Below are 27,290 nucleotides of genomic sequence, written 5' to 3' on the forward strand. Positions count from 1 at the left end.
TGTCCTAATTTCTATTCTATCACTTTTTTTTTAAAATTTGCTTAAATTTACTGCTTGGTGTTTTATAATTGGGGCATAAAACTTCATTTCATGCAGTTCAAAATGAGCTTTCAAACAAGATCTCACAAATGAAGTCTAATTAACTGAATTCTCAAATCTTCTGTCCTTATCAGCACATACCCACATTCCAGAATGATACATGCCATTGTTTTGTGTTTGCTCTTCCAATTCCTTTTTAGATTGAAGTCCTGCAAATGTTACATATAAACATCTACAAAAGCACACATATGAATAACTATACTAAAGTGACCTATGCATTTATAAAACTCTGATGTATCTCACCAAACGGAATGTGAGAAATAGACACAGGCATTTTAGAAAATACTGGTCTTCAGAAGAATTGTAAAATTCACTTTTCTGCAAATAGTATTTTGTTTTCAAGAAGCCTAGAAGATGAAATTAAATTAAAAGGGGCTCAAAGGCAAGAATATAAACCATTGATTGACCACAAATTGTCCCCTCTGACCTCAGTGGATCATTTTGGATGTTGTGCTAAGTTCTCTGCAGAAATCAAGCCACACTGTAGATGAATACAACTGCCAAGTATCCTCTAATTTTCAGTCCAAAAAACTTTCTCTGCTAGTCTTTTCCAAATTTAACCACTATACTTTGTGCACTAAATCTGATTTTTAAAAAAAGCTAATAACATGAATATATCTATTTTCTATATGTACAGACCACTTTTTTTTGTGTGGACAGATATTGCAAATAACATCTGTTGTCTCTATTATTAGTTGTTGCAATTTCTTGTTTGGAAGTGTGATATTTCACTCTATCATCTCTTGCACAGGATTAAAAAAAATCTAAAACTAAATACTTGACTTATAACTAACTGGAAACTCAAGACATACAACAACTGTTTTCGGATTATTGTGCTCCAATGTTATATACATATTATCAAAAAGCAGGAAAATTTATAGAAATCCTTTTTACTGAAAAAAAACCCCAAATAAATGAGAAAACTTACTAATAGAGAAATGAGAAAATTACTAATATTTGTAAAAACCCTTGTTGGAGATATACCAGGATCTTTAAAGAGGACATGTTTTCTTCCACACTGGCGATAAGTGAATAGTAGCTGGGGCTTTGAAAATATACCAAATATCTCCTCTGGCAGAGGCTCAATTTGAAAAAAAGTCCCAACAAAACTAAATTAAGAACAAAACTGAGGTAAAATAACCTTTTTTCTTAAAAAGCGTATGGAACCCCAGGCAGTTCACCTGTCACTTCTGACTCAGCTTCATTAAGGCCTGAGGACCTGAGGTGCTGACAGAGACCATGTGGTACCTCTCCTGTAGGTATCTTAAGCATGCAACCAGGACAGAAGAAAAGTTAATATAGAGAAAATTCTGGGTGAACTACCAGCACAAGCAAGAGCATGCAGTTACTCTGTCATTATCAGGGTCTAAGGTCCAAGTTTACAAGAGTTCTGTCAGTGCTTCTGAGAAAATTCCCCTATTCTCTTTGGTATACATACGCTTTTAAACACCCTCAGGAAACACCAAAATAACAATTTTTTTTGGCAGTTAGCATACTATTCAAGACTGTGTTCTGAAAAACCTTGAAACACCAAAGCAGAATAGCAAGTACACCAGAATCAATAGAAAGATCTTGAGAAAAATTTCTTTCTTTTCCTCCCTCTCTACCCCTACTCCCTTTTAGACTTTTGAATTTGTTTTGACACAATTTTTTGATTTTGTTGGTGTTTGTTCTCTTTGCATGTTTTATTTAGTGTGGTTGGGGCATGAGTAGCACTAGGAAGAACTAAGCCATTTTGGATGGACACTATCAAAAAGGAAGTGGGTCTTGCGAAAGACTGAGAAGTTAGACAATCATTAATTTTTAAATAATGACAGGGGCTTTTGCTTAGTGGCTTTGTGAAAGAAAAAAAACAAAAACATAAAACTCAAGCTGAGAATTGAGTACGAAGTATGGAAGGGATTTGAAGAGAAAAATAGACTCAAAGCTAGCAACTAATCAGAATTATCAATGTCCTCTATGTATAAATATACTAGATAAGCATAGTCACACAACAAGCTGACCTGTTCGTGCCTATTCAGAAAGTATTCCAAGCAGACCTTGCAAGTCTACTCAAACTGCCTTCAAACACCCTGACCGAGCTTTTGTTCCACCAGAATTTGTTGTTGTTGGTTTGTGGTATGATCTTGACCCAGTGATTACTGTCTGTAGTCACCGTCTGGCCCCAATCCCTGCTGCAATTTAAGCTATTTCTGCTGAACCAGTTTCAAAGGGCTATGAGTAAGGAGATGCACGAAACTGCCATCCCTTCTGATCTCCTGATCTCTCTTAAGGGAATATCACATCTTCTCAGGTAATTGAATACAGGAATGCATCTGAGTAATCTCAGATGGAAGGCAACAAGAATCCTTTCATCTGCTTGTCTACATCCTAAAATATTTTTGCTTTTTTCCTCTCTTTTTATTTAAAGTGTTAACTAGTATTTGTTTATAATTAGCTATGAATGTGCTTTCCAGTAACTTTCAAGTGGAGCCAGTTGTTTTTTTCTTTTTTTTCTTTTTTTTTCCAACAGATACAAAGACTTTTCAATGACTCATTAGAGCTGTTTGCTATAGTTTTGAGAATTCCTATTTACACTGAAAAAAGATCCAAGTACATTTGGATGGCTGATTATCGGGTAAATTCATGCTAAGAAAGCTTTACAAGAGAGTAAAGCAGGACTTCTTCCAGGAATCTTATCAAGGGTCTTACATCCTTCTCAACTTCCTACGACAAACTCATATAAGGTGGTAAGCATGAAGAATACCTGTTCCCCTTATCTCATTTTCTGAGATTTTTATGCATACCGAGATTTTTATGCATACAGGTAAGAGAATATTTAAATAGAAAATTTAAATTTAAACATTCAGACCCAAATTTCTTGAAGATAATTTGGGACAGAGCATCCAATATGCTGAAGATTTTCCTAATGGTATTGTTTCCTTTTTTTTTTAAAACTTATAATTAGGTAAATACATAAATATTCATATTGATTCCAGCCGATTATACTTCCTTAGGATGTTATTCACAGAACAGGAATACAAATGATGTGCTACCTCCATAGATTGTGAGCAAGATTTTTAGAAGCACACCTGAAAACTTCATTGAATATACAAGGACAGAAACCTGAACTTCCTAAAATACAAAAAAAAAAAATTTAAACTTTATAAAACAAGATTTACTTTTGACTCAGTGGTCCAGCAAGTGGTCCAGCCACACTACCGAAGTGGCAGATGGAAAAGGCAAGGACTGAAGAAGGAGAAGATTGGGTTTGAGACTAAGGAAGCTGAAGGTACACAAGTTCATGGGACCTGATGAGGTTCATCCATGTCAGAGGAAGTGGTTAAGCCCCTATCCATCATATTTGAGAAATTGCGGCTGTCTGATAAAGTTTCCAGTGACTGGAAAAGTGGAAACACAACCCTCCATTTTAAAAAGGAAATAAGGAAGATCTGGGGAACTACAGCTCATTCAGTCTCAAGTCAGTGATGGGCAAAGTCATGGAGCAGATTATCCTAAAAACTCTCCTAAGGCAAAAGGAAAATAAGGAATTTATTGTGACAGCCAGTATAGCTTCATTAAAGAGCAAAGGCTGCCTGACAAATTTGGTGGCTTTCTATTGCTGGGGTTCCAGTGTTGGTAGATAAGGGAAGAGTACTGATTTCATCTGCCTGGAATCATACAAAGCATTTGACACTGTCTCACACGACATCATTGTCTCTAAACTGAAGAGACATAGGCTTGACAGACGGAACACTGAGTGGATAAAAAAATGGCTGATGTTTGCACTCAGAGACTTGTGGTTAACAGCTCAGTGTCCAAGTAGAAAGCAGTGACAAGTGGAATTACTCAGAGATTGGTTTTGGGACCAGCACTTTTTAACAGCTTTGTCAGTGACATGGACAGTGAGATTGAGGGCACACTCATCAAGTTTGCTGACAACACCATGTTGTGTGGTGAAGGCAACACCACAAAAGCTTTGTGGTGTTGGGAAGGATGCCATCCAGAGGGACCACAACAGGCTTGAGAGGTAGGCCTGTGTCAACCTCATGAAGTTCAACATGGCCAAGTGCAAGGTCCTGCACCTCAGTCAGATCAATCCTAAGTACAAACACAGGTTAGGCAGAGAATGATTTGAGAACAGACAAGAGGAGTAAGACTTGGCGATGTTGGTCAATGAGAAGCTCACCATGACTGGGCAACACATGCTCACAGCCCCAAAAGCCAACCGTGTTGTAGGCTGTATCAAAAGCAGTGTGGCCAGCAGGTGAAGGGAGGTGATTTTCTCCCTCTACTCCGCTCTTGGGAGACCCCACTTGGGGAGCTATGTCCAGCTCTGGGGTCCTCAACCTAAGCAGCAACCTTCTGGAGCAAGAACACAGAAAGTGATAAAAAGGCTGGAACACCTCTCCTGTGAATACAAGAGAAAAGAAGGCTTTGGGACTGCCTTACAGTACCTAAAGGGGGCTTACAAGAGAGTTGGTGAGGAACTTTTACAGGGACATTTAGTGATAGCACAAGAGGAAATGGCTTCAAACTGAAAGAAGGTACATTTACATTAGATACAAGGAATAAATTCTTCACTGTGACAGCAGTGAGACATTGGAACAAGTTGCCCATAGAGTTTGTGGATGTCCCATCCATGGAAGTGTTCAGGGCCAGGTTGAATGGGGCTCTGGAAAGCCTGGTCTAGTGGAAGATATCCCTGTCCATGGTAGGAGGTCGGAACTAGATGATTTTAAAGGTCCCCTCCAATGCAACCCATTCTGTAATTTGTCACCCTTTGAAGGATGACATCTCCTGACAGCTGAATTAAGGGAGAGAAAATTGAGACCCAAGTCCAACATTTAAAAAAACCCTGAAACATAACAACAACCAAAAAACTCCAGCAAATCACTCCATCATACTTAGTTATGTCTTTTTTGCAGCTACTCACTGTAATGCTGTCATGTTACATTCAAGGATGTAAAACACAATGTATTTTGTGTGCAGCTTTGAGCTCCTCACTCGATGTTCCAAGCTACTGATCTTAAATCCTATGCTGCTTACAAGTCTCAGTCAGGTCAGGACTAGGGAGGAAAAAGATGTGAGGCTAGACAGCATACCTATGACTAAATATATGTCTTCAGGTACAGTAAAGATTCAGCAAGAGAACTGTTCATCTGTGAACCTGGGCTTCACAGTACTGAAGAACATGTGCCTTTGTGATTAGGGCTCATGAAGAACCTAAGTGCTCTTAAGCTTTAATATCCTCTTCTTTTCCATACACCATCCCAGGAAGGATGTAATAAAAAAAATCTCATTTGATTATATTTTTACTGGAGAAGAGATTTAAAATGTGAATTTTCAGCTCTCCCCAACTATCGACAAGGTTTTCAGTTTTGTTTTTTTTTTTTTCAGAAGGCATTGATTTTTCATAGTCTTTTGAGTTGGATTACTTGTATCATGCTATTGTGATACTCATGCATTGATCTGTTCTCATGTGATGACAAAATACTTTTTTTAACTCTACCACACCTGTGACGTCTGAAATCACTGTGATGCCTATAAAAATGATTGTATGAGATCCTGTGCCAGAGGCATGAAACAGCTGACAACCCCAGTTTAAAACTTTGGTCTTTCATGGACTTTGAAGCAAGGAAAGGCGAATTCAATGAAGCCTGTCGAGTATTGCAAATGCAACACAATCCAAATGAGGATTGTTATGTAAAACTGCACACCAATGGAGGTGCTGACATCTGAAGTAGGGACAAGTTTATATCATGCTGATGTTAAACTATTTATCAGCATTAAGATGTCAGTGTGAGATTAAAAATACTTTGACACAAAGAACAAGTATTAAAAGCTCCTTCAATAATTCAACAAAAAGAATACTAACAGAAAAATGCTAACATTTATAAAATTAAACTGCTTAAGTCGAATTCCTGCATCTTATGTTCTAGTGAGTTTATGTTGCTTGCCCTTCATATTCCTCCAACATTTTCTTCTCAAAGGAAAAAATATTTTTTTGATATTTGTAATGAGGATATTTTGGTAATCATAATAATATTTAAAATTAGTGTCTCCACATAAATGACTAATATCCAACCTCTTAATGTTCCGTGCAATTTTTTAAAGAAAAACAAAAACACATTTATTCATATATCTTCCTAATCATGTTTCAGTCATATTTTTCTGAAATTATTTTTAGAAAAATTATGAACTACTGCTATGTTCTCCTTTATATCTATCAAATTAGAAAAAACAATATTTAAAGAAAATGGAATCTGCAATATCAATCATTCTGGGTTAGAAAAGGCCAGAATTAAGATCACCCTAGCAGCACTCATTTTGCAATCATCTACAGTATTTCTGGAGCCAGGAACTTAACCCAGACATCCAACATTCAGTCTCATGCTTTAGTCTTATTCACAATCCATCATTTGATGATGCACAGCCTTTTGCTACTTGACCTAAAAGAACAAGTCATGACCAAATATCTGGTTGCAGCTACAGCGATAAATAGAACTCACTGTGATTTATACATTCCTTTACTAACAGTTTGGAAACTGGGATCCTGAATGCTTTTTCAGGCAAAAGAAGGAGATAGTTACAGACAGTTCAACCAACAGGACAGTTTTGAGCATCTTTGTTCTGTAAGATCACGAGGATGTGACTAGAATTAAGGTCTGGAGAAGAGTCTGTATTCTTCGGTCAAACAGAACAAAACCTGGTGCTTGTATTCACTCACAACAGCAGAACTGTAGTTTTGCAAATTAAGACTAGAAGGAATCAAAGACTGAATTGTTACCCTGTGGTTCAAAACTTAAAATCACACTGGAATAATTCTCGTTGTTTTTAAATGAACTACCCAAACATCAGAAATTTTTGTTTTTACTTCTGTAAACAATGCTGGTACTTCTCCCATGGCATAATGTTTTTTCTAAGGTCTAAAACTAATTATATTGGCTTGGCTTCTTAATATGATGTAGGATGATTTGCTCAGATTTGAAGTCTGCAACATTTTTTCAATTTATAGAATCTCAGTGGAAAAGCTGTGATTTCAAAATACTGAATCTTCCCACTTCCCAAAAAGGACTTGCTATTCTGAGAGAGTGATGGTTGCTATCTCCTGCTATAAGTTTCCTTCTTTATCAAGCTGAAAAGAATGCAAAGCCTAGACAGCACCTAAAGAGCAGACACCCAGAAACTTCTTTTCATTGCAAAGTTAACCACAGGTAAAAACCTGGGGACTAGGAAACATTTGTGGCTCATGCAGACACAATTCTTTCAGTTTGAGCTAGCTAACCTGTCCAGTGGGGACAAGGTTAAAGGATTACTAACTGCTAATGAAATTCCTCTACAAACTGCATGATAATTAGTACCCTCAGCATTTCCCCACTGTCTCATGTCTGACCCATTTTCACCAGGAAAAGAAGTGATTTCTGAAACTTTCTAAACTGGTGGATGTGATCTCTCATATATTTGCATCCCTGTCTACCCACACTACACACAGAACAATGGAGACAAGGTTCCCAAACAGCACTTTGCTTTCAATCTCTCATTCAAATTGGGATAACTTGGGATACCTCTCATTCAAATTCAGATAACAGTGCTTTTCTTTCAATCTCTCTCATTCAAATTGGGATAACTTGTGAGGAATAACTCAAAGACAGAAAATGTGACTATATATGTTATACTGGGGACTTGCAAATTTTAAATTCCTACTGTTTGGTATGAATAAATTTTCATTGGAAAAGGAAAACTGTTTTACTAAAGTTCATAGTTATATATTACATATTGGAAATGCTTAGGTAAATGGTAATAAAAAACTAAAAAAGAAACAAAATTTTGAGAAGTTTTGTATTTTCTGACTATTTTTCTTCAATATCCTTTTTTGAAGCAGATTTTCCACTTTTTTTTATTTTTCCCTTTTTAAACCATATGGCTATGGAGAAGTTCAGAAAAAAAATTGATATTTGTAAGAACAAGAGAAACAAATCATGCATTTGATCACTGCAGTATGTGAACTCAAAAAGAGGACATGAAAAGAAAACAAGGAGGAGAAAACATGGAAGAAAACAACCTGGAAGAACAGAGAGGATATTGTTGGAGGTTTTGAAGCACACAGACCCTCAAAAATCCAGTGCATTGGGTAAATCATGCTTTCCAATATCCACTAAGCCAATTTAGAAAGGAGAGCACAGGTAACTTTCTGCTAAGCATATTGATCACTTTAATGATCATGAGTCCATCAAGAAAGGACTGGCATCCTGTCACTAATTTGCATACTTTAATACACATGCTGGTTGTTTAGCCTACTGACTTGGATAGTGAGGCAAATGCTGAACAGCCTTCATCATGCGTACCACCATTTTAGTCTAAAAATTTCATTATTCTGAACATATTCTTGCCTCTTTCCCTTCTTTAGCTTTCAAATGAAACCATCTTTACAATCAAGCTAGTGATATTCAACCTTGTTTTGTCTCTGACAAATCTAATAAAAGTGTTAACATTAAAAAACTATTTTTTATTAATACATCATTAGCAACAATCAGCTAGACTAGTTGCAGTAACATAACTCAGTTATCTAGCTGAGTGTGACAGTAACTATTCTTATAAAGCATAGCCTTTCCAACCCCTTGCCAAGGATATTTAATTTGGTGTCCAAGTTTTCATGCTTATGGGAAAACCATTTTCCATTTTAGCTGCTTGCAACATGTATAAGTGAATATGCTGTAAGTAACTAGCTCCTTTGAACTTTTGGGTCCCATTATGCACACAAGTTATCTACTCTGAAAAGGCATCACATAAACATGCCAAATAATTCAACCTTATGAAAAATGCTTTTCATCTGAATTATAAGTTAAAACTTTTTCTGACTTTAGAGAAACTGGAACTTGAAAAGATAAAAATGTAAAGCTTGATTTTTCTTTGCCCAGAGCATATGTTATATAAACAAAAAATCTCCAAAAGGTGCCAAGAATTGTCCCTCTGTTTTTCTAAATGATCACGTGTGCAGTCTAGCTGAAAAGACTCATCGATTATGTCTACACAAACAACAAAAGCCCCTAGAAAAAATATCTAGATCAAAAGCCTGTCAAACACTGAACAGGAAAGAGAAATCCTGCTTTAAACATGGCCTCTTTCAAGTCGGAATTCAATCCCATGAAGTAAAAACAAAGGATTTCATAATGAAAGGTATTTAAATTACTTTATTTTTGGAACTTAACCAGGGATTCTTTCTTGCTATATGTTAGCCTTTGTCTTTCTTACATTGGGACAGAATTCTGCATTATAGGCCCTACAGATTAAAAAAAAATGTAGAAATTGTTTAGTCACACTTTACTGTGTTCACAATACACATTGTGAACAATTATATTCATCAAAATGAGATACTGATATTTTTACTGACTTTATGGGTTTCTTTTTTGTTAACCACCCAACAATATACACTATTAATATGAGAACACAGCAAATCTCTTAATGGATGTGATGGACATCCTTTTTTCTTTTCTTTTTCCTCACTCTCCTAAAGTACAGACACGTAATCACAAAGGCAATTGCATATCCTTGCAAAACCAGATCACTATACAGCATATATAAAATTATATTCTGGAAAGTATAGCCAGAAATCATAAACTAGCATAAGTATAAAGTTAGATACTTTAAAAAATATGGTTTCTAAAAGAAAAAACACAATTTTAAGAAATTTTACTGTCTGCTGAAACAGAATCATATAATCATGGAATGGTTTGGGTTGGAAGAGGCCTTCAAGATCATCTAGTTCCAACCGCCCCTGCCATAGTCAGGGATACCTTTCACTAGACCAGGTTGCTCAAAGCTCCATCCAGCCTGTCCCTAAACACATCCAGGGATAATCCCCATGTTTGATTTCCTACTCTGTTAATAAGGTTAAAATGACATGGCTTACAGTATGCCAACAGCAATATCTTACAGACAAACTTGTGATTTGAATGTCCCCTCTCTATACATAAAAAATACAATATAAACCTACTGCAAAACACTTGCTACATGTTCAGTCATACCACTACCGAAATATTTGTATGCCATATATATATAACCAGAATTCAGTTTTAAATTTGTTCATACCTACTAGTGCTGGAGACATCCTGTTTGCCAGGCTTGGCTAGTACACACTTGTCTTAGAAAACATCAGTCCATATTTGATGATTAAAAATACTGGGTGTGCTCAATTTATTCCCTGTAATTGAGAGTCCTGTAGCATGGATCAGCACATGTGCAGCCTGGTTCAGTCCCCTCTAACCCAAACCATTCTGTGATTCCATAGGCATCCCACTTACAACATTTGGATAGATAGTCATCTTGGATACTCTAACCAGGAAGACATACAGCATATCTGACAAACCTCTCAAATACAAAGCACATTCAGTTAACTATTTCTAGATATGGTAGCTCTAGGTTAATGAATTGGTGAATCAGCACTAGAAACAGAATTCTTACATAATGCCTGTTCAGGAGACAACAGCTCTTTGATTATAAGAGGAAATTTCAAAGCAGAATGAGCAGCAAAATGTTAAAACTATGTTGGTGTACTCATCAGGGTATTTTAACCCTGATGCATTGAATCCTAACTTGTATTAAAAAGCAAATTTGTCAATGCAGAGTAGAGTTTCAAGAGATGCTCTGACATACATTTGTGAAAACCTAAAGTTATTCATATTTCCTATAATCTTGTCAAAGAAAGGTCTAGTAAACCATAGTCTATTCATTTTAAAAGTGTTTTTCTACTAATACTCAGGATGCCAGATGATCCTGGATATTTGTAATATACTTTTTATTGCAGTGTTATTCCTTAATCGCATCCAAATATTTAATATGGATTTGCAGGATATCTGAAAAACCTTTAACTACTTTTGTTATGCTTATTCCATGTTTTTGGCGCATACAAAAGAACTATCTCATTGGAATGAAGTTAATGAAACAAATCCAGCTTCAATAATTTTTCAAGGAACAAAGGCTGTAAATTTGTTTTCTACTGGAATGTTGAACTTAGAAGATCACACACTCAAGCCAATAGCATTTGTCTTTGCTGTCATACAAAAGAGAGTGAGTCACCTACAGTACAAGAGAATAACTTTGCAAATCTGTTAGAACTGTGTGGCATCTGATCAAACTAATCCATGTCTTTCTATGATGCCAAAATAAACAGTCCCTTCCCCACAACGTATAAACATTGTTCCCATAACTTTCCTTTGAAATGTCATGAAAAGGTTAAGTGACGTTTCATTATTTACCTTGACTAATGAATTGCTCCATGTTGTCTTTGAAGGGCTGTAGGTGCTCTTCTAGTGATAGCTGATAAACTTTTGCTGCTTCTGTCTCACATGCTGAAATTGGAGTAACAGATTAGTTTAGGGTGACACATCATAGCATGGATATGCATACTGTGACAAAAGACACTTTAATTCACATTCAGTGAAATCGCTGGAATATGCGTCTCAAACACACTACAAGTACAAACACTATGATAACAGAGTCAGGAACAGTCATGTTCCCAGGAAAATATTTTTATATGCAGATAATTTCTGGCCAGTATGTGAATTTAAATAAGTAGTAGCAAAAATTAACAAAAGTATTCAATTGTTTTGAAGGAGAAAGACAAATTTAAGGAGCAGAATTGTATGGGAACAAAATTAAAAACCCAGACTCCAGGCTGTACTGATATACCTGCCCCTAGGTAATAATGCCTGAATCAAAAAAAGGTTCAGATGCAAAACCTGCACCAAATAGTAGGAATTACCTTAATTTAGGAAGTTAAGCCAGATGAGGGCTTGATGCTTGATAAAAGGACAGATGCGGTAAAGAGTTCTGCATTGTTCAAAAGTAATAGAGCAAAAGGATTAAAGTGAAAGATTTTAAGAGTACTCATGGCTTGAACTCTGTGGGAGAGCTTGAACAAGAACAGCTTGCTTCTTATTGGACTAAAAACCAAGACAGAGAAACTGTAGCCTAAAGCAGCTCTGACACATAGATTATTTCTGGGTAAAGTGGTACCATCACACTTCCACCAGCTATCCAAGCTAACTTAATTTGGGTTAAGTGAAGACCCAAGACTATTATTTCAGATGAGGGTTAAACTCCAATTTCCACCATAAGGGAAATATTTTTTGGCTGTCATAAGCTCCTGTCATTCAACAGAAATGAATCCTGCTTGATTCTATCTCAGAATTTCCAGTTCTAGGGCACACATTCCAAAACATTAATTTCTTTGCTTACCCTCCAGGTTTTCTTTAGGAAAAAAGAATTTTTACTATGTCTTTGAAGACAGGAAACTTGTTAAAGTTTTAAAAAATATTTTGAGATAGCAGAAAGCAGTAATATTTAAAATGCACATATACTGAAAAGCAGACTGATTTGAATAACTGGTAACTCGACACAAGTAGAGTAAAACCAGGGTGCAAATAACAATTAAATTTTAATTATTATTTTTTTTTAAGCCTAGAGAGAAATAGAAATAATAACAACAGACTTTTAGGGGAAAGATAAATATGTCTATTTAGGTAATCTATTTATGAAGCAATATAAAAATTTAAAGATAACTAATTCACCCCATATAGTTATAGAATACATAATTATATAATAGAAAGCCTGTAGTTTTAAAATAAATATCAGTCAACACATGTGAAATAGAGGAAGTGATCCAAATGAGCAAGGATTTTCTTACAACATATGACAGAAGAAGAAATAGAGGACCTATGCCCTATTATGCAAAGGGAGATGTTCTGATGGTACTATATAGAATTTGGATTATCCTTTTCTCTTATGCAGAAATAAGTCAGAACTGAAAGAGGTGATAAAAACTTCCATAACATTTAATATCACCAAAAATCCATACCTTTTTCAAGAATATAGATTAAATACTTTTCAGAGCACTACAGCATTATACTCTTGAATGGCTGCAGCTTAATTGAACCCCTGATCTCTCAGCCAGTGGGAGAGAAGTATATTATGAACACTCATACCCACCAACAAACTTAGCCCATACCCATTTCAACAAAACATGTAATATTGGTTGTCAAAATGAAATGTCTCTTACTTAACTGTTCAGATACTGGGAGCTCTCCCATAGCTGATTTGTTTGTGCACATGTGTGGTGTGGGAAAGGGTGTGCATTTAATGATAGCTTTGTTTGTCCAGTTTTTGGTGGAGTAATTTTTGTTCTTTTCTGGTCACAATCCTCCCTCTGTGAAAAAACTAAAATCAATGATGTTCAGAAGAACAACAGTTCAGGTCCATTTTTTACCTTACTCCTGAATTGTAAACACTGTATAAATAATTTAAAATCAAAAAGAAAACACAGGGAAAACAATCCCTTTCTCTTGTTGTAAGAGAGAGTAAGATATTTTATGTTGGATCCGGACTTTAAAAATTAAAAAATCCAGTCATTATTACCATATTAATAATTATTATGATGCTTAAAACAAAGTACTCCATCAGTTATTTTCTTCATTAAAGAATTAATAGGCCTGTAAGCACTTCCTAATTTTCTCAATTCTCCACATCACCAAGACTGGAATTGAAGTCTCCCTGCTCAATCTGTTGGATACAGCACTCATTTACTATTTTCCAGAATTTGTCACTATAATATAAAGCCCCACTATTCATATAAGCCATTGCTATTCCTCATTGTAACTGAAGAACTTAGAGTGTTGATCCTAATGAAAGTAGTACAAAACACCAGTTCCCAGTATTTCTTCCCAAATGAAGAAGTAAGATACTGGGTAAATGCTTGCGTCAGAGGGTATTTAATAACTTCTAAGCAACATGGAGAAAAAAACATGGGGAGGAAAAAAAGTATGTGAGAATACAAACAACCTTCTAAATTAAGTATTTTTTATCCTCAGCTTCATACTCAAACACATTTATCTCCATGAAGCTTCTCAGCTAAACATCCCAAATATCAAAGGAATAGACTGGCAACGGGAATCTGCTGTGATGACTGTGTCAAAGTTTTGTCTAAAGCAAAAGCTTGTCTGATTATTCTTAACTGACTCAAAACTTGGTCTTACGGTCCCCTATTAGTTATTATTATAACTAAAATGAGTTATTCTCTCATTTTAGCAGATGTGTACACAATTGAAAAATGTAGACAAAATTAAGATATTTGAAAAACTCCATTTACTTCAAGCAGATTTTAAATTTTCTTATATTGAAGGAATTGAAAGATATTTAAGGTACCACAAAAGAGACTCATATAGGCAGTCACAAAAACCAAGCACTAGGCAGAAACTGATGTCACAAGACTGAATTGCCCAAACAGGAATGAAGATACCTTTTGTTGCTTTGAAGCAAGGTGAAGGTTTCAGTATCCTCAAGTCCCAAATTATGCACTTCAGACCTTCCAAAAATCTCACATCCTAAAGAGAAGTTGGCAAGGGCAGAGACACCTTTTCTCCAACTCTCTAAATCAATTTTAACCTACAAGCAACAGATAAACAATGGAAAGGGATAGTACTTCTAATCTCATCGCCTTTCAAGATTGAATTGTGGAGAGAGAGCTGTACATCATTTTTCAGAGAAGCAATCAAAAGAGATTCTTGTGGACAATTCAAACTGGTAGCTTTTTTGCCCATACATACACAGGTGTCTCAAATGCTCTTGATCTGACAATTGATGTGAAATTCTGTGCTCAAAACCAGTTTAGAGATTTAAACAAATTGTGATTTCAGCTGTATCCAGTATCTCAAGAACTCATCTCATTCTCTATTTCTGTGTTAAAACACAATTAATTGCATTTTTTTCAAGATATTGTGTTAGTTTGCTCATCCTATATTTTTATTTTTATTTCAGGTCAATTTACTAAAAATAAAGTTTCACAACAGCCAGTATAATTTAAGAGACATCTATATGGAAAAGGAAAGTGACAAAACAATCTGTGCTTTGCACTAGCATTTTCAGTAAGTGATTCTGGTAAGTGATGTAAAGTGCACTCAGTCTCATTACCAGAAATAGTTACTTTACCTTTCTGAAGAGGAGGAAAAAAAAAAGTTTTCAACATTCATAATATCTATCTGTCTAATGCACATTCTCCAGCTGGTTCTGTTGGATGCTAAATTTTAGCCCCTGGAAGCACAAATCTCTTCTAAACATAAAAGATTTCTATTTGAACAAAATGGGTGAGCAGATGATCAGCTGCTTCTCAGGCTTACTGCGTTTTCTTTGGCAAGGATAAGAATGGGCAACAGGAGGTTTCTTTTCAAACCCCCAAAACATAAAAATTAAATGAAAAATAAAAGCAAATAAACAAAAACCCCAAACAATAAAAAACCCAACCCATAAAAAAAGAACAAAAAAAACCAAACAACAAAACCAAACAAAAACTCAAGCAAGCAGATTAATGAATTATCTTGGATGAGTAGTTAACAGGTCCATTAAGCTGTTTTTGTTAACTAATTCAGAAACTGCATACTTATCTATAGAAGTCTTCTAGAAGTCACCTGGATTTTCAAGATAATTTAAGATACTTGAGAGCACACCTTTAATTGAGACTTGCTAGACTATTTGTATTTAAGATTTTATGGAAGCTTTGAAATTATGTTCTTAATTTTCTAAGGTTCTTAGTACTCAGACTTCCACAGATGTTCCTGCGTCCTACTTGTGTGAAAACTATAGAACAACTTTATCAGTACTTTCTCAACTTCCTCAGTGCTTTATGGATTCCTTACAACTGCAACCTGTGACTTTAAAAGAAAGTTTAGACTTTATCTAAAGGAAACAATGCTGGCCTCATCAAAAGACAAACTCTGATGAACCCAGCCACAAATACAGAAAGAGCTCTTAATTTTCTTCTATTTATTTTTTTTGGAATTGTAATGACTTACACTAAGAATTGCTGAGTCTTCAAGGGCTTCCATAGACAGCTCCTTGTTTGGAGTTTTAAGGACAGTAAAATATGACTCACAGATTGACTGAAAGCCTGGCTTTAGTTTACATCTGGTTTAGGTTTAGGAATCTGCATGCAGCATAGCTGCACCAATTAACCCTTTCAGTGATAACAGAATAAACAGATAGAATTTGTGGATGTAGAGTTGTTAATGAGTAGGCAAATGTGAAGGTTTAATTTGGTTAAAATAATACCTGTTTCTGTAAAGGTAGGTGGTAGAGATAACTGGAGGACTGACCCAAACCACTGCTGTTGCTATATTATTTTGCTTGAGTGATTTGGCATTTTTTTATAGAAGACTGAATGAATTTTTTCAGCAGAATGTGGATCATACAAGAAAAACAAAGGATCTATTTTGTAATTGGGAAATATCTTCATTCACATTTGTAGCAAAACTATTGACAGAGAATGACAAAACCACAAACATTTCAAATTGTCTTAAAACAGAAAGTTTTTGATCATACAATGAATTCAAACTCCAAAGACTACAATTTTTTCTCATTCGAATTGTCTCCACTCCAGCTCCAACTTCTCTTGAAACTTGAAATATCAGTGTATAAGCACATTAAAAAAACCTTCTGGGAAATCTCTTAGGATACACTTTATTTCACCAAACTTCAGTTTTTTAAAAGACAGATCACCAGATTAGGCTCAAGGCCTTTCCTTAACTGGAAAATCTGTCTATCCTTAGATTGCCCCTCTGCTCCTTTAGGACAGGACAGTCAAATTTAGATCAATTCCTTCAATTTCTTCCACCTGAAGTGGGGCCCTAAATGGCTTAGGCTGCTCAAGTTTGTTAATTGAAGTTGCAATTAATACCACTGTTACTTCTGACCAAGAAATGGCATTGGAATGTTGCCAGTCTTAGATCCATAATCAGAACTGTGATGGAATACAGTCTTGAGAATATGAAAAGGTACAAGAATACATGTGTGTATGTGCGTGTGTGAGAGGGGGAAATCGAATGCTGCATTTTTTTTTAAAATTTTAGTCTGAAAGCATTAACATTGCTTATTAAAGAACTAATATGGGATGCAGTCTTATTTTGCAAATTAATCCCTGCACCCTAGACACAGATTTGACCATGAGGAGGAAAATTCCATCTTAAACTACAGCTCAACTGAACTCTCAGGGTTGGGAACTCTTTCTAGGTATTGAGGATAACCTTTACTGAGGCAAGAGGAATGACTACCAAGCCTATTGCTGCCCAAACTCTCTCAATTGCACATTGACACCATCCCAAACACAACCTTTGAAAGCCTTTTTATAGCACAAGACAGTACATTCAATTATCTTATTCACACAGCAGGTGTTAAACACAAGAGTTCATAATAGCTCTACAACTAGCAGGTCGAAACAGAATAGGTAACTTTAGGTGACCATAAGAAGCACTGAAAAAAATAGGCAATATGTATTTTTCCAAGATACTCCAGGACTTTTCATGGAACGTACTTTTAAAATACCAAGTGTTCTGCAAATGCTTAACACTTTATAAACATTCTCAGTCACATTTATTCCAAACTGGGGAGATGTACTGGGCCACACAGCCTAGCTGTTTTTGGATGGAGAATTTTCAATGAGTTGTAAACACTCAGAGGAGGAAAAGAAAGCATCACTACAAAAATAATGTTTAATTATGATAATTATTGCTTGTAGTCAGTTTCCAATCAAATATATTAAATATGACATATAAACAAGTACTGAATTCAACTCAATTTCATAGCAATCTGCATTTCATTGTACTATTAATCTTTTCTTCTAGTCAGATTTACTTTTGGCCTGACATTGTTTCTAATTCCCTTTTAGCCGAGCTTCAGTGAAAGTTTTGCAATAAGTGACAAGTGATGAATTAGTTTCTGATTAGCAAGAATAAACTTAATGTTGTAAGGCTAGAATGCTAATGTGTAGTCAAAGAATAGTTTCTAAACATTTTTAATTTGCCATAATTCTATAAGTCTCAATGTAATTTTAGTGTTCTAGTTCTTTTCTAAACCAAATATGTCGGGAAGAATTTCATCCACATCCATCATGGATTTGGGCCACAAATCCAGCATTTTCCTAAACCAAAATTTTACATTAAGAGAGTGTCAGAACAAAGAGGGTTAGAATCTTGATTGATTTAATACATGTTTTCCACATCTTTCTGCTCTACCTGGAGCACTCTGAAGTGTCTAGAAAAACATACTGATACTAATAGTTATATAACAGAGGTCCTAATCAGCGAGTGTCACACACTGCTCCTGTGACCCTGGATGCCCAATTTTCTTTACATGGTGAGTTGATTTAAGTCATGTGGCAAGTACTAAAGTTTCTTCTGTGGAATGACATAGGAACAGAAGTCATTGCTTGGCATGACTGCATCAAGGAACGTTGCTGACAGCCAGGAGAGATCAAAAGCAGATCAAGTTGCTTAAACTATATGTCACTGAAGTCAAAAAGGCTAAAGTGGGAATCCTGGAGAGCTGTGAAATCTAGGAGCAACAGATGGAGCCAAACTCACTTGATTTGTTAGTAAGAGGATCTACTTGTTCTTTGGTCTTCTATCTTGCAAAAAAAAAAAAAAAAAAAAAAAAAAAAAAAAAATCTGGTAAACAATTGTTATCCTTTGTATCTGTATTATTTAAAAAAACCCCAAAATTTCTATCTTCTTCATCTTGGAACAGGCACATGGGACTCCAACTCCTTGGGACTTGCACTTTTAATCTGAAATACCAGAGGAGATTTTCTTTTCCAAAATTTTACAAACTACCAAGGCATAGAGTTCATAAACACTTGAAAATGGACAATAGCCTTGATAGTCAAAAGGGAAGAAAGCACAGAAGTTTGAACGGGTCCTTTTTCTTTTTAAGCAGTCAGCATAATAACCCTAATACAAACATAAACCCACACTCCAAACTGCAAAAGAACACATTAACAAAATTATTTTACAGAATCATGAAGATTATTTATATCTGCATATCTCTGTATATACTACTAACATCTTTAGATGGAAAAATGTAGCAGTACTAAAAAGAACTGCCATTGTTACAGCTATAAAACTTTTTTTAAATAATAACTGTCCTCTACTTTGTGGATATTCTGTTGAGCTTTTTTTTTAATTTTACGAAAGGATCTTTCTGAAATAAAATTTACCTTTGAATAATGATCATGGAAAGTTTTCTAAGACAGCAATAAAATATCTGCAAAGACTTTTTTCCTGGGTGAATCAATACCTCCTTCCCACATTGCAATTATCATGATCTCACTGCATGGTTTTCAGCGTATTTGAAACTAACATTAAACTGTTGATACTGCCTGCAGCAGTATTATCTACAAGTTTCAGTTTCTCAGTGACAAAGAACAAATCAAACACCCACCCTCACCAAATGGTGAAATCCACTCACAAAATCTTCCATCTAATTATTGTTGAATGCAAGTCCAAGGTTACAGTCTACATCACAGTACAAAATTCTTATGTATTCTGGGCACTTATTTCTATGCCTCTAAAGTCAGTGTTTCCCAGGAATAGTCCATACTCATTTAATCACACTGACTTCAAAAGAGTAAGTTCACATTAAGAATTTTGTCAGAATTTTCTCAGCATCATACAACCCTCTTCCTGTTCAGACATTTGATAAGGCACTTAACTAGCTCTAGTAACTCATGAGATTCCACATGTTCATTAGTAAATCTGGTAGTGTACTTAAAGTAAATTAAGAGAAAATAACCCCTTTTAAGTATTTTTACACATTCTGTTAAAACTTGTACTCTATTTAGAAATTATTGTGATTGAGACAGGCTATTCTATCTCACTGAAATCATCACAACAATCAAGCTATCAGAACACACAGAATTTTTAGTGTATTACTAAATTTTACTACTACTGCTCTTGTGGTCATGAAATCTTTTACCACAAATGGTTTTTAATTTATTTTGCCACTTTTCTTTGAAAAAGAAAGTCCACACAAAGCATTTTGCATATTTGGAGACTATTAAGAAGTCATCACTGATATTTCAGTCTGGTGTTGAAACTGTCACTTCATATTCAGGATAGGATGAAGCTGCTGGTGCTGTCCCCAGAAAAGTTTGTACCAAATGCAATAGGAAAAGAGCAATGGTGCTTGTAGTTATTCTTCAGTTTCATTAACTACAAAACAGACTGACAACAGTCTTGAGCTTAAGGGTTGGATTGGAAGCACAGAAAGAATTCAACTGCAATCTGAAGGCAGACTGAAGCGTGTAATTTCCATTTTTACAGAACCCCCGCTTTGATCACTGCACAGTGTGGATTTATTCCACAAGAGATTTATGTCTGTGTGCAAATTTCAACTTTGATGTGAAAATATTCAACCACTCATATACAAAATTTTAGATGAATTTGTAAGGAATTTGTGAGGAAATGTGTATTTGTTAACATGCACCTGAATTCAAGTATCTTTTTGAAATAAAACCTAAGTATCTTTCTTCTACATGTGCAAGCTTAGATGTCAGCTCTGAGACTATCTGGAAGTTGCAAGAAGTACAGAAACAAGTTTTTGTGACTGAATTCTGAGACTTTTTCCCCCTAGGTTATCCAGGAGCAGCAAATGGATGATACTACTGTTCATTCCTCGGTGTCACCCTGAATGACTTTGATACAACTCTAAATACTAAAAATACTAAATAAATACTCAAAATGTTTAATTTTTTTTTAATATGCAAACAGAAATTTTTGATAGGAGCAAAAGAGAAGGTCAGATACCATTTGGTAACCATGTTATGTTTTTGTTGTAATAGAAAACCTCCCATTCTAGGTCGTCCAGGGATTAATGGATTACCAAACCATTCCTAGGTCTCCAGAGGCATGGCATTTAAAAGCAGCAGGGCAACAGTAATATCACTCCTCAATTTGTATCTCTCCTTCAGAGATTTAGCACAGTAACACAACTGACCAATTTCGCAGAGACTTTTTGCAAAAATATTGAAGATCTTGGATCATTTGTGCAAACTACTCTTCCTTAACAAATTCAGTGTTAAATCCCCATGTTAATAAGAAATATATGATAAATATTCTTCATTAAAGTCTAGCAAATGTATCTTAAGCTTGCTGAATTCACTTAAAAAAATTTTCATAAGAGGAGAAAAAACACTTCCTTTGCATATTACTGTTCAGTAAAGTCCAGATATTTCAAGTGTCTATAACAGTGTCATACATATTATTTTATCTGCTAGATAGTATTTAGATCTAGTTATAAACAATTTTTTTTTTTTTTATCATGGACATGGTCCAACAATTTGCAATGCTTTTTATGGTCAAAGATTTGAAATCAGCTTACACAAAGGGAAAACTAAATTAGTTTTTTGGTTTGGGTTTGAAACAGAAGATTTAACCTAACTGTTTTGATGCTGTTTAATTTAAAAACGTCTTACAGGTTACCTACAGAAAATTATGGATTATGGCATAAATGGTCACAGAAAAGCAAATTAAAGAAGCAAACTACTAAATGAGAAGTTAAAAATACACAATTATTTTTACTGTATCATCTAATTTCTCAAAATGATACAAACAAGAACAGAAGAGATATAATAGTAACACAAAATTAGCATTTAATCTAGGTACAGTACCTCGCAAATCTTTCTTCATTTTGCGGAGATCTTTTTGAAAATCATCAAACTTCAGTTGTGAAGCCTGGAACAGATCTTGTGGCTCCGGAAGAGGAAAGATGCATTGTTCTCTTCCAGCATCCTGGCAAAAAAAGAAATGAACAGTTACCTAGTGCTCATTATTTTTCTTCTATATTAAAATATATAACTGAAAGCACAGAGAATATTTATACATATTTCTGCATCTTACTAGCAGAGGAACAAATTTAGTAAGTTGGGTTGTTTAATCTGAATGTAAAAGAGTTAATTTTAATTTTCACTCACCTCATCAAAATTACGCAAATAATATGAGACAATGTACCATAGAAGACTTCTGCTGTTGTCCTGTATAGAAAAGGATAGAGTTTGCTGTGTTACTGAAACTCACAGAAAAAAAATCAGAAAAGATAATTCAGATAAATAAAATATTTTGTGTATGAAAAATACTTTGTTTGTTTGGTCCCTTCACTAAAAAAAAACAACCCAAAACTCGAAACATACAAAAAAACCACCCAAAACAAAAAAAAAAAACAACAAACCACAAAACACAAACAAACAAACAAAAAAAATCACACCCTGAAGTTCCATTTAATCATTAAATAAAATGAAGAAAGAAAAAACACTCATTAACACACTCCTGATTTTCTAATGCTACCTGATGGCAAACCACACCCTTACATTCTGAAACTTCCCAAGAAGGAAAAGAGAAATTGTTTCTGGGTTCATGTATACAAGTTCTTTTGCAACACTACAAATATAACCAAAGTAAAGTTAAATTAAACAAAGAAAGTTATTCTGAAAAATGGAATTTGGGGGCCTGGGGCTGGGAGCATTGGGGGTTGAGGGAGCTTTTTAATTGCTTCTATTCTGTAATCTCTCTAATGAAACTTCAGCAAAAAATATTCCATTTGAAGAGAATTTCTGACAGAATTAAATTTTCAGATATTTTCAGAAATATTTTCAGAAATGGATTTTGTAAGAACTTTCCTGACTGATCAGTCACAAATAAACTGAAAATATATCTTGCAACTGAAAGTTTAATAGTCATAATATTTCCAGCAAATTATGTATTGGAGTCTTGAGCTACCAAACTAAATTTAGTGTGTCTAAATTTCCTACTGATCAGAGCTCTAAAAAAGGTGATATCTTGGCTCTAGAGTCAATTTGAAGGTGCAGCTAGAGTCAGCTGCTCTAAACGTGCTGTACTGAAGCGCCATTCACATCACTGCCCTCTTGGTTTACCAAAGAAACCAGCATGCAAGAAGGAAGTTCCTCCACCCATTTAACAAGGAAAATGGCTGACATGCTCTCTCAACCCAGGGTAAAAGCTCTGCTCACATGACCTAATCCAGCAGCTAATAAATGTATATTTAGTGAGGGACCAAGAAGGGAAACTAACTCTTTTTTCTGCCTTTGCAGAACAGTGACTCATCAGACAGATGTAGCAACAAATTTTAAGGCTCAGGACTTACTGCTATAATCTGTCACATTGAGATAAGGTTTTTCTTTAGCCATAGAAACTCTATGGTTGTTTCCTTGTAAACAAAAGCAGGTATTTAAATGCAACCCCAAACTGATTAACCTAAGACAAAAAGTGCTGATAACACACAAATTACAGTTTAGCACTGAGCAAGAAAAAAACACTACTTATTCTCTTCACTGAGATGACTACACTAGACAAATCTTGAATCAAGAAGTCCTTTACTCAGGTGGCTGCATGTTCCCATGTCAAATACATACTCTGCAATCATGGTGTTCATAAAGAATGAATTTTGGGTTATCCCAAATGCTCTGGATGCCTATTCAATCATTTTCAGGAGTGACATTTTTCTCTTCACAAATATTTTGAATCAGCATGGAACTCCTTCCACTTCGTAATAAACTTTTAACAGTAAGATCATAGTATTGCTTCTAATTACAAGGGAAGTTGGAACTATGAAGTGTGCTGAAAGTCAAACATATATCAGACTAAGACCTAAAACAAAATTTTAGGTATTTTTGTTTGTACAGTAGTGAAAAGAGGTTATTAATTTTCATAATTCTACAGAAATGCATCCAGCTCTAGAAGTGTAATCAGATAAGCAGTGTAACAAAAGAAGTCCCTTCTACATGCATTCATAAGCTCCACACCATTCACTCAGAAACAAAGTAATTTTCAGAGAATTTAACCTTCTCAGAACTTCAGGAAGTCTCAAATAACTTACACTGCTTTTGACATCTTTCAGTTTTGGCAGGATATCTAGTCCAAACCCATCAGCCTGTCCTCGTGTCCTGTTTCCACCATTCATGTAATTTCCAAAGGCAAGAACCAAACCCAGAACCCGCATAACTCTTGATTCATGCTTCAGTGTCTAAAATACAGAGAAAAAAAATTTTGTTCAAAGTCCCATGAATGTTTATGGTTAATGAGCAGATTTGTTGATGCTGTATTTAGAAATAGTACTTGTATAAAGACTCAGATAAAGGAAGTTACCTTCTACTGCACACGCAGAAGTAGAAAAATGTTAATATGTAATTTTATATGAATGGAGAATGTTATCTCCAAAATGGATACTTAGAAAAAATAACAGAAAATCTGTACAGTAATACCAGACATGACCTGTTAAGAAAAATAAAATAGTAATCAACTCATATTGACATTGTAAATGACATATTTAATTTCACACAAAATTCATCAACAAGTTCATAAAACACTCAGATTGAACAATTAAAAAATTTAATCAAATAAAAGATATTACATAGTAAAACATAAAACAGTTGAAATGGCTTTAAGTCATTAAAATACTGGTGAAACCTGCATTTTAAAGCTATGTATTTGTTTTTCATGGGACTGCAAAATTCCAGGAATCTCTTTTGACTAGATACAACATTGCTGCCTCTAGATAATAGAGATATTACTGACATTTCTCAACACAAGGTTAGCTGAACTGGCATTCCTTTGAAAAAGAGTGGTAATGGTGACTGTGAAGAGAGGAGATTTTGCTTTAAAAAAAGGAGAAGGTGCACTGTTTTCCAGAGACTGATACACACTGATGGAAAAAGCATTATATAATTTAGTAGCAAAAGATAATCTTAGAATTCACTTTGATGTTAAAATACAATCATAAAATGTGCTATTCTGCTATTCTTCAGATTTTAAATACTTAAAATACCTAAGTAAATAAAGTGAAAAATTTTGAAATATGAGTAAAGCTTCACAAGATTAAAAAGCAGAAATTTAGATCTATTTTTTCACAGAGCACAACCTACCTCACAGAGTTTCTGTAACAATTCAAGTTTGCGATGGATTGAGCCAATGCTTTCTGAAAATGTTGATTGGAACAGGATGCAAAACACACGTTCTGAGAAGTTGGGAATCAGTGAGAGCTCATAGAGGAACCTGAAAATTTTAAAAAAATTGTTTGAGTCACTGTCAGTAGGTACAGGCTTGGGGGGTTTTTTATACATATTTTACTACAGCAGAGAAAGTTTTCTGAAGTGAGCAAAACTGCTCTATCATAAATATGTTCTTACTGTTCTGGCTTATCCAAAGACTTGGCATTTTCTTTTTCCTTGGATGCCTTGCTATGTTTTTCTATTTTTTCTAGTTCATCTGATTGTGCTCTCTGAAAAAAAAAGGAAAAAAAACAACAACAAATGGTTGTGACTAGTCAAACAACAGAGATAAATATTCCCTTGTAACAAATCAAATTCATAGATTTTTCTTTTCTTTCTAGCATCTGCTTATAGAAAAACTATTAGAGTCCACGAAGTATAAGTATAAAGTCCACAAGGTTTAAGTATAAATAGATCTGACGGAGAATAGAATATTTTGCAAATAATAATATTGACTACTAGCAGTCTGCAAAGTATCGACTCATTCAATGATGCACTGAGACAATGATGTCCATTCCAAATTCCTCTTCTTTGCTCATTTACAATGGGTTTGAATTGAAGGACTCAAGAGGAGAGTTATATTTCTCTTCACAAATTTGTTGGGTTACATTTGAATGTGATCTGATCTTTAAATATGTATTTAAATAACACATTTTTTAAAATAAATGAAAACATTTTTGTGTTGTTTACTGCAATTTAAATGTTATTTGGGATTTAAAAAAAAAACACTTAGGAAAAAACCCATATTTGATTTATAACGGAACTATCATACATTTAATACATGAGAACTACTGCATAATTCTTTGAAGTAAAATTACTTTCATTTTTATCTTAATAAGAAAAAAACCAGTATGTATAAACTGTCTGGCTTCTTGAAGAGCTCTGTGGCAAACTGTGAAGTCTCTTCTTCAATATTCCAATAATAGAAACTGAGCCTCAATTTTTTGTGTGCTCCAAGCTATGGTAAAATTTTTTTTCAAACAGTAGTACTGGTAAATGGAATGGCATGGAAAGGAATAAAAGTGAAAAGAAAATGTCTCCTTCTGATCCTTCTTTTGACAATTATAGCAGTTTCCAAGAGAGATCCAAAACATTAATTTGCCCAAGAGTTTAAAAAAAAGGTGTATCTACCTTTATTCCTTTAAAAAAAAATGACATATTTTTTAACTTTCTCCACTACAGAACTTGAAGACAACAGTGGAAAATTATATTCTAATCATTCAGATAATGGCAAAGTGTAAGATATGCTGCACCTGCATTCTCTCCTGAATGCTTTTGCAGGGTTAGCAGAAGAGGGATAGAGCTGTTTCAAATCATGTCTGCTCCATCAGGAACATGAAACCAGAAATTTGGATTTGGACACTTTTCTGAGATCGTTGAACACCTTCCCACGTGAAAAAACTGAAAATACTGATGTGAAGTAGAAAGATGAAGAGATTGAAGAGTCATATAGCAAAAGCCCTTCAAAGTTTCTCTTATTACTTCAAGAAGCCTGGAAATGACTGCAAAGCCAGCTATCTATGATGTCATGTATCCTAGTATTTAGTCAGCATTTCTGTGGATGTTCTTCAAAGGTCATCTCTAAAGTCTGATCTTGTATAGTAAACACTTTAAGAGATTGGAAATTTTGAAAAAATATTTTTTGTCCAGTAATAAAATTTGTTCTGGATACTAAGAGATTAAATTCGTGGCAGTACCTGTACCAAAGATTAATAGAATAGCTGAGGTTTGAAGGGACCCCTGGAGACTGTCTAGATGAACACTGACACAAAGCAAAGGCAGATAGAAAAGCTTGTTCAGTATCATGTCCTGCCAGCTTTTGAATATCCCCAAGGATGGAGACCTGATCACTTCTCTAGGCAGCCTCTTCCAGTGTTTCAAATTCAGGAGGTCCACTATGTCTTGTCCTTATGCTGGGCATCCTGAGTCTAGATCTGAGTTCTTTACTCCCCCTCCCCAGTCAAGTATTTGTACACACTGGTAAGATTCCTCTTGGCTTTTTCTTTTCCAGACTGAGCAACCCCAGCTGTCTCTCAGCCTCTCCTTGTATAACACTTCTCCAAGTCTTTAACCATCATCATTGCTTTGTGCTAGCCTTGCTCCCATATGTGACTGCCTCTTGCCCTGGAGAGGCCATGCCTGCACACAGCATCCTAAACCTGGTCCCACTAGTGCTGAGCAGGTCACTTCCCTTGACCTGTCTGGGCCTCCCTCTGTCTGCTTGTTTATGTGGCATCAGCCCTTTCTCAGCTAACAAGGGCTAGGCTGAAGCTTATTTACCAGTTTTTAATTTTAAAATACTGGCAGTGGCCCATTTATAAAACTTAGT

General features: G+C 35.0%; 1 protein-coding gene across 5 annotated transcripts in view; it reads right to left on the reverse strand.

Moving 5' to 3' along the window:
- The window catches only part of FMN2 (formin 2), a 157,677-nt gene that overhangs the window by 38,267 nt on the left and 92,120 nt on the right, over positions 1-27,290 (reverse strand). For all 5 annotated transcript variants that reach the window (XM_064413727.1, XM_064413726.1, XM_064413728.1 and 2 more), the window contains 6 exons: positions 25,100-25,191; positions 24,836-24,965; positions 23,791-23,937; positions 21,872-21,931; positions 21,569-21,689; positions 11,337-11,429 (listed from right to left, as the gene is read on the reverse strand). In XM_064413727.1, the coding sequence (XP_064269797.1) occupies positions 11,337-11,429; positions 21,569-21,689; positions 21,872-21,931; positions 23,791-23,937; positions 24,836-24,965; positions 25,100-25,191 (643 nt within the window). The remainder of the gene's footprint in view (positions 1-11,336; positions 11,430-21,568; positions 21,690-21,871; positions 21,932-23,790; positions 23,938-24,835; positions 24,966-25,099; positions 25,192-27,290) is intronic.

This window comes from Passer domesticus, chromosome 3, assembly GCF_036417665.1.
Source record: "Passer domesticus isolate bPasDom1 chromosome 3, bPasDom1.hap1, whole genome shotgun sequence".
NCBI classification, from domain to species: domain Eukaryota; kingdom Metazoa; phylum Chordata; class Aves; order Passeriformes; family Passeridae; genus Passer; species Passer domesticus.